We start from the raw sequence: 14,244 nt of genomic DNA on the forward strand, positions 1-14,244 counted from the left end.
AGATGTCTTCATTCTGACTGTGTGGATCAAATCACAGTGACAGACTGTGGACAGTATGGAAGCCTAAATGTAACTCCATTTTCCCTCCTTCATCTACAAGATGAAAGCAGAACAGAGATTGTCATTAAAAGTCTGCAGCTATGAGAGAGACTGAAGAGAGTCATTGTGTCATGTCAAACACAGTAAGATGAGATGAGCTGACCCACAGATGTTCATCAGATGATCACCTCACTCTGTTTCATACTCATTCAGTCTGGATCTAGAATGTAAATGATCTGATTTTATAACTGATTTATATGTTTTCTAATCACAGACTTACTGGATGTGGACTCTCAGAGACTCACTGTGAAGTTGTGGTCTCAGCTCTGAAGTCCAACCCTTCCTATCTGACAGAGCTGGACCTGAATGATAATGACCTGAAGGATTCAGGAGTGAAGCATCTGTCTGCTGGACTGGAGAGTCCAAACTGTAGACTGGAGACTCTGAGGTCAGTTCACTGACTGGAGCTGTTGTAGGTTTTCTTTATTTATTCAATTCAAATCATTGACTGATGTGTCAGATGTTCTTTAGTTGATAAATGTTCAGTATTTCCATGAGCACAAATCTGAAGAAGTTTCTTGTTTTTCTCAAATGTTGTGGCTGTTGAAGATCTGATGATAGCAGATAAAAACAGGCTGCAGAGAGTCTGAGAGAGAGAGACAGGTCAGAGAAAGAAGAGAAAGACATGAATGGAAAACTTGATGAAGGTGAAGTTAGGAACTGTGATGATGTTGATGGGATCAATTCAATTCAATTCAATTCAATTTTATTTATATAGCATCAATAACAATACAAATCGTCTCAAGACGCTTTACAAAAACCCGGCCTGAAACCCCCAGAGCAGCCTGAAGGCAACGGTGGCAAGGAAAAACTCCCTTTTAACAGGAAGAAACCTCGAGCAGAACCCAGCTCATATGGAGGGACCCATCTGCCTAAGGCCAGCCGGGTACAGACAGAAGAAAGAGAGAAGAGAACAGCAAAGAGAGAAGAGAAGAGAACAGCAAGATAAACATACATCTGTCATAGATACACATATCTGACTAAAGTGTACATGTGGAATCTTATGATACAAACTGATGATGTTACATGACAGTTTGAAAATGTAAGAGGAATCATAGGCAGGTTGGAGAATTGTTCATTCAGGTAGGAGTGGATAACTGCAGGATTCCATGAAGACTGGGCAGGCTGATGAGACCACGACAACAAATCAGAAGCTGACATGGCTGCTACAGAGACAAGCCACACAGCTGCTGTAGTGAGGTGTGTGTTAAAGCAGAGTCCTAAACAGCAGCCTAACACAGGCCCAAACATTCCAACAAAGCAGGATTCAGGCTCAGTGTGAGGATTTCAAACAGAACCTGGAGGAGAGACATGACTCTGTTGGAATGACTGCAGAAAGAAGGCAGGTGAGACCAGTCATAGTGTTTGATTTAGAGCCAGAACAGAGTTTGTGTTCCTGAACAAATCACACTCTGTTTCAGAATCATCAACTATTTTATCTCTCAGAGGTTAAACATGGAGTGTATGAAGAGATCTCTGATCAGTAAAGTTTGAACTGCAGCACAAACTCCCAGATCTTCTGCTTCTGCTGCTCATTTGAACCTGACAAAAGGTTGAGCTCATTTCCAGAGTCGAGGGTCTCTGACTACAAAGGCTCAGTCTCCTCTGGTTTTTAGCCTCCACCCAGGAATTAGTAACAGAGCTCTACTGGAGGAGGGTTAACATGTCAGAGATACAATCAGGGACCAACATCATACCAGACTGAAAGTCATCATTGAAACTTCAACATCTGTTCTAAAATACACAGAGAAGCAGTGAAGGGATGCTACAACTGGTGTTACATGTTAGTGGATTTAGTCAGTAAGTGATGATGTCTGTAGAAGGCATGATGAAGATCCACAATAAAATAAGGACAAAGTCAGTCAAACATGTCTGAGTAGATTTAATCTACATCTTTTATTCTTTATTCAGATTGATTAACTGCAGGTTGTCAGAGATCAGCTGTGATTCTCTGGTCTCAGCTCTGAAGTCCAACCCCTCCCATCTGAAACATCTGAACCTGAGTTATAACAATCTGAAGGATTCAGGAGTGAAGCAGCTGTGTGGTTTTCTGAGTCCAGGCTGGAGACTGGAGACTCTGAAGTGAGTTCACTGTCTGTTACTGTTGTAGATCTGATATGTTTCATCACCAACTGAATCTAATTCATGTTCATCCAGAACTTTCCTCCATAAATCTGTAAATGTCCTTTAGTTCAAGACGAGTGTTTGTATCAGAAACTGTAGAAAATGTCCACTGTTAGTTGTTAAAGTCAATGAAGCTTAAAGGCTGTTAGGACACAGTAATGTTGAGCTGCAGATTTAAAACCTGAACACATCTGATTGAATTATTCATGATTTAATCTACATCTTTTATTCTTTATTCAGACTTAGTGACTGCAGTTTGTCAGAGATCAGCTGTGATTCTCTGGTCTCAGCTCTGAAGTCCAACACCTCCCATCTGGAACATCTGGACCTGAGTTACAACAACCTGAAGGATTCAGATGTGAAGCAGCTTCTTGATCTTGTGGAGAGTCCAGACTATAAACTGGAGATGTTGGAGTGAGTAGAGGATTCCAGTCAGTCCATGCTGCTTTCATCAGTATTGTCCTAAACACAGTTAGTATCAAAGATCCAGTGTTTCCTGTAAACCTGCAGCTTCTCAGTGAAGCTGTGAGAGGAGAATGGAGACAGGCTTCAGGATTGGACACAAAGACAGAGAGAGAGACAACAGTCAGCCAATCAGATGAGCCAGAAGCTTGTTATGATCATGTGTTTGAGTTGATGTGAAGACGACTGTTGTTGTTGTGTTGATGTGTCCAGGAAATAAAGCTGGATTCCAGCTGACAGCCTTCCAAGATGTATAGAGACAGTGGTGGTCATTCATCAAATCTGATCAACAACTGATCACAGCTCTGAGATCAGTCTGACTGAAGCCTGCACATCACAGAACCAGCATTACATTTAGTAACCATGTGCTCTTTCTACAGAGCAGAACCTCTGCTGAGGTCCAGTCATCACATTTGTATATATTTGCTCCAGTGCTGCTCTGAACAGGACTGAAGTCCCTGCTGCTCTTTATACTGGATGAGCTGCATCACTGACTGACAGCTGATGAAGGGAGACTCTGGAAACACTCATTTATCTCTTTCTTCTTCTCTACAGATGGAGAGGACGATCTTTGAGAATATAATAGTGTGTGAGCTGAGAGAGGATGAGCTGTGTCCTGATGATCCAGAGAGGTTGAAGCAGCAACAGCAGCAGCTTGTGTGTAGAGAGACTCTGACTGCAGATAAATGCTGCAGAATAAACAACATGTTCAGCAGAAACATGAGCTAAAACACACACATTCTACTCACAGTGATGCAGCCAGTGTTCAGTTTCACTCACTCAGCATATAGATGTGTTTCTGTTTCTGCTCTTTGCTTTATGGACTCCACTGAGTCAACATTGGAATCTAAAACTTTTTGGACTTTTCTCTGATATTTCCTGACACTGTTGGAGCTTCTGTTCAGTTCCAGTGGATGTGTGTATATGCTGGATGCTGGAATAGAATCATGAGAACATCTGAGCTAACTCTGGATCTCATCCTGTTTTAAAAAGTGAAGGCTGATAGTTTTTATGTGTGTGTTCTTGTACATTTATATCAATAACAATTAACAATTGTCTCAAGACTCTGTAGAGAACCCTGAGCATGAAACCTCCAGAGCAGCACGAAGGCAACGGTGGAAAGATGAACTCTTTTTCAACAGGAATTCTGCTTTTATTACGTACAGTGAACTAACTATTGATGGTGGAACTTCTACTCATATTATAGATATTGAACTGACCTCTGACACTGGACTCTCCTACTCTTATCACTGACAGTGAACTAACCACAGACTGGTAACACCTTTCCCTTTGTTCTCTGTCCACCCTCCTGTCTTCATGTCTCCTAGTGGTTTTGTCTGGTCACGTTTGGATTACCTGCCATCTCTGCAGCGCCTTCTGTTTTCTCTTGTTTTCATTAAATCCATTTTGTGCCAACTCCTGCCTCAGCCCGCTCTGTCCTGCACTTGGGTCCTACCCCACTACCTGCAAACCTTTGACACTGATAAATGCTCATCAATCATCAGAGCACTCTGCTCAGTAAGAGGCACGTTTACTTCAGATATCTCCACCGTGTTTGTTCTTCTGTATTTTAGATCATTTCTAGGAATCAATCTGACATCTTAGAGGAGAACATGCAAATATCAGCTTTATTTCTGCCTTAGATGTTGATGCTTTATGGAGCGCTGTTTCCACATTTGTGTGTAGATGATAAATATTGTGGACAGTGGCGGTTCTACTTTGAATTAGACCATTGATTCTCAACCGGGGGTCCGCGGACCCCTAGTGGTCCGTGGTGTAATTGCAAGGGGTCCGTGAAAATAAAATATCTTTTAAAAAAGATCCTATGGACTTCCGGTTGGCACGCAAGTAAGATGGCAGGCTGACTGAACGCTCTCCCCTGTACGCAGATTATTTCCCCAGATTCAAGTGCCTTAAATTGGTTATATAGCTGTTACATGATGGAAGGGGACAAAACCAGCAAAGCTAAAAGCAAAATGAACACAAGGTCTGGAAAATACGACAAAGTAACCGCGGAGAGTGAGGACGACGCTTATAGCGATGCGCTCCGACGTAAAGAGTGAGTTGCACTCGTTCCGGTCAATGTTGAGAGAGGACGTGAGGAAGGAGCTGGCTACCCCCAGCGAGCTCGATCTGAAAATACAGCGCTGCCACAGAGCTTTAGCACCGCGACCGCCACGGGAAGTTCCACCGAGATCCATAATAATTAACTTTCAGGAGTATAAAACTAAAGAGTTGATCCTGTCGTCTGCTTGGAAGAAGAAGGAGGTCTTTTATAAAGATACGAGAGTTTATTTTGACCATGACTACCCGACGGAGATAGTAAAGAAAAGAAGAGAGTATGCAGGAATAAGGAGAGTGCTTAAGGAGAAAGGCGTGAGGTTCCAGACCCCCCCGCCCGCCAAGCTTAAAGTGTTTTTGGACGGTGGTCCCAGGATTTACAATAACGCAAGAGAAGCTGCGGAAGACCTGCGGAAAAGGGGATTCCCCATCGACCAAAATGATCCCGACCCAGCTCCAGGACCTCGCATCACAGCGTGGGAGAGGGTCGGAGACAAGCGCCGTCAACGAGCATCACTTCCGGAGCAGGTACGAGAGAAGCTGCGCGCTTTTCGCCGCAATCCAGGAGCCCCGATCCCAACGCCAGGGTCTGAATGTATCTGACCCTCCCAGCTCCGTCAGGTGAACTGCTAACTAGCAGAACACACGTAACAACTGTTATCCCCTCCCTTCTCTCATTTTACTCTGATTTAAACGCTGACTTTTAGCTTGACAAAAACAGGTTTGTTAATACTGGGAGAGTGGACCGGTGGAAAGACTGCCATGGTAGAGTACAATGTCAATTGAAGTAACTTTTGCAACTTCAAAGAGGGGCCCTCTTGCTAAACCAGGCTTTCCCCTCAGTTTTAAAGAGCATGTAAGTTCTTTAGTTGTGGAAGTCAGTTTGTTGTATGCTTATTGTGTTTTGTATTGTTCATTTGTACATAGTTTTTTACACCCAAGTTCAGGGGTAAGGTGTTACAGGTTGCAGCAGGCCATCATTGACACAAAGAAACAGAGCAAATGGACTACCAGGAATATAAGATAATAACACTTAACGTGAATGGGTTACACAATCCAGTGAAAAGGAGCAAAGTTATTGCTAAAATTAAAAGGGAAAATATTCAAGTGGCTTTTTGGCAAGAGACGCATCTCTCCAACTCAGAACATGAAAAATTAAAAAAAATGGGGTTTAAGAACACATTTTATTCCTCACACAAATCTGGACGTAAGAGGGGAGTGGCAATTCTACTCTCAAACAAGTTACAGTTCCAATTAACTGATCAAATTAAAGATAAGGAGGGTCGCTATATCTTAGTCAAAGGCAAGATCGACCATAAAGAGGTTACCTTGTTAAATGTATATATGCCACCAGAGCATGACCGATTATTTATTAAAAAAATATTTGATTTATTAGCCCTTGAGTCATCAGGAACTTTAATCTGTGGGGGTGACTGGAATATCCAATTACAACCTAGACTTGACTCAACAAATCCACACAAGAGGAGAAATCAAAATTCAATATTAATGCGAAAAATGCTAAAAGAATTTGGTATGATAGATCTATGGAGGGAGCTACACCCTACAAACAAGCAATTTACTTACTATTCCCCTTGCCACAGAGAATATTCCAGACTGGATTATTTCTTTATCTCGGCTGCTGATATACACAGAGTAAGTGAATGCAAGATAGGTGTTAGAGATGTCTCAGACCACTCAGGAGTATACTTCTCACTGCATCTAGATAATAAAAGAAAGAATACTCTATGGAGGCTCAATACTAGCTTACTGAACGGTAGAGCTTGTAAGGAATATATAAAAGAAGTGCTAAAAGAATATTTGCTAAATAATGATAATGGAACAGTATCACCAAATGTCCTGTGGGACGCCTGGAAAGCGGTACTTAGGGGCAAACTCATAGCCTTTGCAGCTCATAGGAAAAAGGAGAAACATAAACACCTAGCAGAACTACAGTTAAAACTGAAGAACCTGGAAACCCAACATTCGACTCAAAGAGACCCACAAATATGGGCCCAACTAAAATGTATAAAACAAAAATTAGATCAGATCTATGATGAAGACAATGAGAAAAAAATGAGGTTTACTAAACAAAAATATTATGAAACTGGCCCAAAGGCTATGAAGCTTCTGTCTTGGAGACTACGTAAGCAACAAGCAGACAGAACTGTTCACAAAATAAGAAACCCCAAAAACAACAAAGTCTGCCATAAGCTAGAAGACATTCAGCAAGCATTTGAAGTCTACTATAAGGATTTATATACCCAACCCGACAAAGCTGATGACTCTGTGATTGCTGAGTTCTTAAAACGGCTGGATCTTCCCTCAATAGGAGAACAACAGAATAACGTACTGACTGCTGAAATAACAGCCGCTGAACTGGGTAGCGCTGTTTCTCGACTAAAGACCAACAAGACACCCGGATCAGATGGATTTGTTAGTGAATGGTATAAAACATTTAAGCCAGAGTTGATGCCACTTCTTCTCAGATGTTTTAATCACACCCTTGGGGCAGGCCAGATGCCCCAATCTTGGAGCGAGGCAGTTATATGAATAATTCCTAAGGAAGGTAAGGACAAGGGAGAATGTAGTTCATATAGGCCAATATCTATTTTGAATACAGACTATAAATTATTTGCCTCAATTATGGCCAAAAGGATAGAACACGTTGTCTCGGAAATGACAGACCTAGACCAAACAGGATTTGTCCGAGAAAGACACAGGACAACATAAGACGTACACTCCATGTAGTAGACTATGTGATCAAGGAAAATGTTAGTGCAACGCTGATCAGTTTAGATGCGGAGAAAGCGTTTGATTCGGTCGGATGGAGCTATCTTTACCAAGTACTGCAACGTTTTGGTTTTAACGAAAAATCAGTTCAATTTATTAGATCACTTTATTCAAACCCTACTGCTAGAATAAGAATCAATGGTCACCTAACACAGTCCATCAGGCTAGAGAGAGGATGCCGCCAGGGCTGCCCGCTGAGCCCCGCCCTCTTTGCGCTCTTTATAGAACCCTTAGCTCAGGCAATAAGGGAGGACCCAGAGATTAAGGGAATTTTAATTGGAGATAATGAATACAAGATTAGTCTGTTTGCCGATGACATATTGCTCACTTTGACGTACAGAGAAGTGCACCTAAACTGATGTCTCTTCTGAGACAGTTTGGTTCATATTCTGGGTATAAATTGAATACACATAAGACCCAGATACTCTCTTATAACTTTACGCCTAATGCTGACTTGAAAGGCAGATTTTACTTTAATTGGGACACCCCTGCCATCAAATATTTGGGAATTTGGATCCCTAAAGACATCTCCAAAATATATAAGACGAATTATGATCCAGTTATGAAGACGATCAAAGCAGATCTAGATAGATGGACAGCACTGCCCCTAGACATGTCTAATAGAATTGAAACTATAAAAATGAACGTCCTTACCCGGCTTCTGTACTTATTCCAGTCACTTCCTGTAGAGGTTCCACCAAAGGATTTTAGGGAATGGAACAGATTGATATCGAGATTTGTCTGGAACAGTAAGAGGCCCCGAATTAAATATAAGACCCTGCAACTACACAGGGATGAAGGCGGACTCTCTCTACCATGTGTGGAGGACTATTATATTGCTGCCCAACTAAGACCCCTAGTCTGCTGGTGTAACCCAAGTTACCTCGCCAAATGGAAAGATTTGGAGTTAATGCAATCTGAAGCACCATTACAGTCTTTATTAGGTAAATGCCAACAACATGATCCTCATATGGATAAAATAAACCGCTGGACCAGGGTTTCACTTGTGGTGTGGTCTAGCACCTGTAAAAAATTTAAACTCGAGAAACATGCAAAAATATTGAAATGGATGGCATATGACTCTGAGTTTGTCCCATCAGTTTTAGATAAGCGATTCAGGCAATGGACACACAATGGTATAACAGCCTACTGCACCATATCGGACAATGACGGCCTACAACCTTTTACCCAAATCTCTAAATCATACAGACTGGGAAGAGAGGATATGTTCAGGTACTTTCAGGTGAGAGACTACTTCAACAAGGAAATCAAACAAACAGACAATAGGGATTCCAACCTGATTAGTATATTTACCGATGCATATAAGGCTAAAGATAGTAAGCATTTAATATCACAAATTTATAAAAGACTACAAAATTCCAAGAACCATTTGACTTTACAGGTTAAACAAAAATGGGAGCAGGAGTCCGGCCTGGAGATATCTGAGGATGACTGGAGAACTATTTGGGCAGGTCAGGTTAAGACCACTAATTCCAGAGCCTGGCGTGAATTCTGCTGGAAGAATATAATAAGATTTTTTGTGACTCCTAAATTGAAATTCAAACAGCAGGGTTTCCAGGGACAAGATAAATGCTGGAGACACTGTGGTCAGGCAATGGCAGACCACTTTCATATATTCTGGGCCTGCCCTCTAATTCAGCCATATTGGCAGGAACTTGCTGGAGAAATCCAGACGATCTTTGGCCTAAACATTGATTTTTCCTTTGTTACACTGTATTTGGGTAAAATCCCAGTTGGACTTATGGACCAGGACAATTATCTTTATAAAATACTTTTGGCAGCGAGCAAGAAAGCCATCACACGGAAATGGCTGCAGACAAACCTGCCTTCAAAGATGGACTGGATCACCATTGTAAATGAAATACAATGCATGGAAAAACTGACCTACTCTCTAAGATTACGGGCGGAACAGTATACAAAATACTGGGAAAAGTGGACTTCATATTTGTTGATGTGTAACTCGCTGCCTATGTGATTGATCACACCAATTTATGCAAACAAATGGCCTTTGTCAACTTTGTCAACCTGTCTGTTCCCTTATATTCTGTTTATTTTTTGTCCTTTGTATGTTCTTTACTGTTGGAAAAAGAACTGATAACTCAATAAAAAGAAAGTTAAAAAAAAAAAAAAAGATCCTATGACATTTCTACAAAAAGTATTATTTTATTCAAATGTGACTGAGACCTTTATCTACCTAAACTACAGAGGGTAACATGACTTTTTTCTCTAATTCCATCTATTTCACAAGTGTAATTCATTGTATTTTAATAAGAGATCTCGCACCTGTTTACATTGTTAAAGTTACTGCATGACACTGTTAATACAAACTTAACAGGATCTGCCTTCTTTTCAAATTATGAGCCCCCTAGTGTTTCAGTGGGGATACGCCATTAATTTCTCAATAATGCTTTTATTGTGAAATAGTTGCAGGAAGCTGATGTGGTAAAACTCATCAGGTGCAAGGTTCAGGTTAGCGCTTGAAATTATGCTAATGTTACAAACAAACGAAGAAGATGATAAGCACAGTTGAAAGAAATGAAGGATTGTTGTATGCAGATGATGCAGTCATATGGAAAAGGGGACGCACCATAGCATACATAACCACAGCTATTCAAAAGGACATACAAATGTTAGAACAATGGGGTATTGATTGGGGATTTAAATTCTCCATTCCTAAAAGAAAGGTTATGTTTTTTACCAGAAAGAAGATCCCAGTTCTATTATACAATCAACCAATTGAAAGAGAAAAGAAATTTAAATATTTGGGGATGTGGTTAGATGAAAGGCTTACATGGAAGCATCATATAGAGCATGTTGAAACAAAATGTAAAAAGGTTCTAAATCTAATGAGGATGATCACTGGACAATGTTGGGGAGCAGATAAAAAGTCGTTGATGTACATTTATACAGCTTTAATAATAATAATAATAATAATAATACATTTTATTTATAGGCGCCTTTCACGACACTCAAGGTCACCGTACAAATTGTTTAAAATAAAACACAATTCAATACACGAAATAGTTAAAATAAAACACAATTAAAGTACACACAAGCATAATATAGAACACAGAATGACAGATAGAATGGGAGATAGAAGTGAGACTATGCAATGGAGCAGGCCTGTCTGAATAAATAAGTTTTGAGCTGTGATTTGAAGGTGGTGACTGAGTCTGAATTTTGTAAGTGTTCCGGGAGGGTGTTCCACAGGCAGGGGGCTGAATGGGAGAAAGCTCTGGACCCCATGGTGGTCAAGCGAGCAGGTGGGATGGTGAGTTGTTGTGATGAGGATGACCTAAGAGTGCGGGCAGGAATGTTTATTTGGAGCAGGTTAGTGAGGTAGTGAGGGGCGAGGTTGTTTAATGCCTTGAAGGTGAGAAGTAGGACTTTGTAGATGATACGGAATTTGACAGGAAGCCAGTGGAGTTGCTGCAGGACCGGTGTTATGTGACTTATGGAGGGGGTTCTAGTGATGATACGTGCGGCGTAGTTTTGAACCAGTTGAAGCTTATGGATGGATTTGTCAGGTAAACCAAATAAAAGGGAGTTGCAATAGTCCAGACGGGACGTGACCAGGCTATGGACAAGAGTGGCAGTATTTTCAGGTGAGAGGGATGGGCGGAGACGGGAGATATTGTGTAGGTGAAAATAGGCTGAACGGGTAATGTTGTTAATATGAGAATGGAAAGAAAGAGTGGTGTCAAGGATGACACCCAGACTCTTAACCTGGGGAGAGGGGGAGACTGGGGAATTGTCAATTTGAATAGAGAAGTTGTTTATATTAGATAGGGTGGTTTTGGTGCCAATGAGAAGAATTTCAGTTTTACTACTGTTGAGTTTGAGGAAGTTGGTGGAGAACCAGGTTCTAATTTCCTGAATACAGTCCGAGAGGTAAGTGGGTGGAAAGGTGGAGCTGGGTTTGGTGGACAAGTAGAGCTGGGTGTCATCCGCATAACAGTGGAAATTAATATTATACCTATGAAATATCTGGCCAAGGGGAATGAGGTAGATGATGAATAAAAGAGGACCAAGAACAGAGCCTTGGGGAACACCAGAGAAAAGGGGGGTTGGGCGGGATGTAAATGTTTTTAACTGAATGAACTGAGTGCGGCCAGAGAGATATGAGATGAACCAATTGAGAGGTGTTTCAGAGATACCAATGGAGGCTAGTCTATGGATGAGAATGGAGTGGGAGATTGTGTCAAATGCTGCGGTTAGATCAAGGAGAATGAGGATTGAAAGGAGTCCTGAATCAGCAGCCATAAGGAGGTCATTGGTGATTTTTAACAGAGCTGTTTCTGTGCTGTGTAAAGGGCGAAATAAAATGATATTTAATAAGATCTTCCATAGACTATGGATGTGTAGTTTATAGTTCAGCATGTAAAACGTCTTTAAGAAAACTTGAGAGGGTTCAATTCAAAGCTATAAGAATTGCTTTAGGAGCTATTAAAACAACCCCCACAAGTGCGTTATTAATAGAATCTGAAGAATCTCCACTTAGTCTAAGATATATTAAGTTGTCTCTAACATACTGGGCTAGGCTGATGGGAAGTATTAATAATCCAGCAATTTCAGTTCTGAAAGATTGCTGGGAATATCAAACTGAATCAAATTTGCAGCATATTGCCAGGAGTATTTAAAAACAACATTTTATGGATATGTTCAAAAATATACTGATGGATCAAAAGATCCACAAAATGGGCATGGTGGTGTTGGAATATATATTCCCGAGTTTAACAAAAGAGAGGGGTATAGACTAAATAATATGTTATCTATATATTCTATTGAACTGACTGGGATAACAACAGCCCTTAGGTGGATCGAAGAGGTTAAGACATTGCGAAATGTAATCTGTACAGATTCCATGGCAGCTTTACATAGTCTAGATACAGGTCACTCTTCAAGGGAAGATTTGATTATTGAAATTAAATATCTATTACTGCAGCTCAGGAACCTTGGAATCATTATTCAGTTGTGTTGGGTTCCAGCTCACATAGGCATTAAAGGTAATGAAGAGGCAGATACAATTGCAAAAAATATGTTGGAAAACAAATATATAGGAATTAATGTTCCAATGGGAAAGGGAGAAGTCAAATCCATTATTAAATTAAATAAAATTATACAAAAATGGCAAAGGGAATGGGATGCAAAGTTTAATGCAAGACACTACCATACATATCAGAGGAATGTGACAGGGAAAAGGGTTAATTCACTGAGTCTAAGCAGAAGAGAAGAAGTGGTCTATACTAGACTTAGAGTAGGGCATACAGGACTAAACTCTACCTTACATATAGTAGGAAAGGGTAAAGGTTTATGCATAGTGTGCCAAGTTAGAGAAGATGTTGATCATGTACTTTTTAAGTGTGAGAAGTATAATGATAATAGATTAATCTGGCAAGAAATGGAAGGGGAGAATTCAGTTAATGAAATTCTGGAAGAAAAGGGCATGACAAGTGAGAGACTGAAAGCTTTATTTATTTATCTTCATAATACTGGTTTAATGAAAAGAATATAATTTATTTACTTTTTTTTTTTTTTTTTTGGTTTGTTTTGATTTAATATAAGCCTAGACTCCATTACGTTCATGGTATTAAACACTCCTGTACAGTTGGTGGCGGTATACTACAAAATAGTCATCTGCCAAGAAACAGAAGAAGAAGAAGAAGAAGAAGAAGAAGATAAGTATGGGGCCATTTTTGTAGCAAAAGTATTTGCAAATGTGTAAAAAAAATCTTTGTGTGTGTAACTAGATTTGCAAATGTATATAAAAAATCTGCAAATGCGTACATTGATCTGTATGCATAGACAGATCTGTAAATATGTGATCTGGCCTCTCCATTGGATTGGTGTTCTTACACGTGACTTTTGCTACACTTCTGCCGTGGCAGATCCGCAAATGCTCTGGAGGTTTGTCTGTGTGCCTCCGTAGCTATACAGCTACATACCACCAGAGGGCGCTACGCTAGCACCCAATGATATTAGCTACCAGCTACCTGGGCTGGCTGGTACCACAGACTGGATGGCTGGGATGAACACTGGTCCCGATCCAGATGCAATGGAGGCTGGATGGCGTGCTGTAACTACATAACAGGGCTCTCGAATGAGACACACACATTTCAATAAGTTCACGCGCCACACTTCTCACGCTGAGAAGTGATAAAATTCGCCGCACATTATTAACATAGACTATTTAAAATTAGTAATCTACGAATGGATGAGGCGAAAGCAGACTCCTCTGCTTGAATCAGCGACCTGTCAGCAAATCTATACCCGTTAGTCCTGTTAAGGGTCACGGGGGTCTGCTGGAGCCTATCCCAGCTGTCATCGGGTGAGAGGCAGGGGTACACCTGGACAGGTCACCAGTCAATCGCAGGACTCTATCAGCAAATCGACGGGACAAAATAGTATTTCTAGTCACCAGGTGAAATAGTAGCGATGTAAATGCGTGCACACGTCAAAGAAGAGCTGGAAGTGGAAGCCCAGGAGGATGAACTTATTTTAATGCTGTATTTATAATATTATGAATGAAATGTGTGTTATATGGAAGAAAGTCAAGGTGTGACTGACTTTAGCCTTTCATACAGTGGACCCCCCCCCCCCCCGCCGTACGTTCAATTTGGGAGAGACCCAGAGGTGAACTGTCCCCCGCGTCCCCCTCCTCTTTCTCTTTCTCACACACAGCTTCTG

The 14,244-nt window shown here is 40.9% G+C and overlaps 1 protein-coding gene across 1 annotated transcript in view; it reads left to right on the forward strand.

Annotated features, from left to right (window-relative positions):
• LOC311488731 (uncharacterized protein) overlaps positions 1-14,244 on the forward strand; it is a gene marked incomplete at its 3' end in the record, with an annotated part of 331,706 nt that overhangs the window by 86,853 nt on the left and 230,609 nt on the right. The window contains exons 9-10 of the mRNA XM_084545582.1: positions 314-487; positions 2,011-2,181. Coding sequence (XP_084401708.1) covers positions 314-487; positions 2,011-2,181 — 345 coding nt within the window. The remainder of the gene's footprint in view (positions 1-313; positions 488-2,010; positions 2,182-14,244) is intronic.

The sequence above is a fragment of the Chelon labrosus genome (genome assembly GCF_963514085.1).
Source record: "Chelon labrosus genome assembly, chromosome: 5".
Lineage (NCBI taxonomy): Eukaryota > Metazoa > Chordata > Actinopteri > Mugiliformes > Mugilidae > Chelon > Chelon labrosus.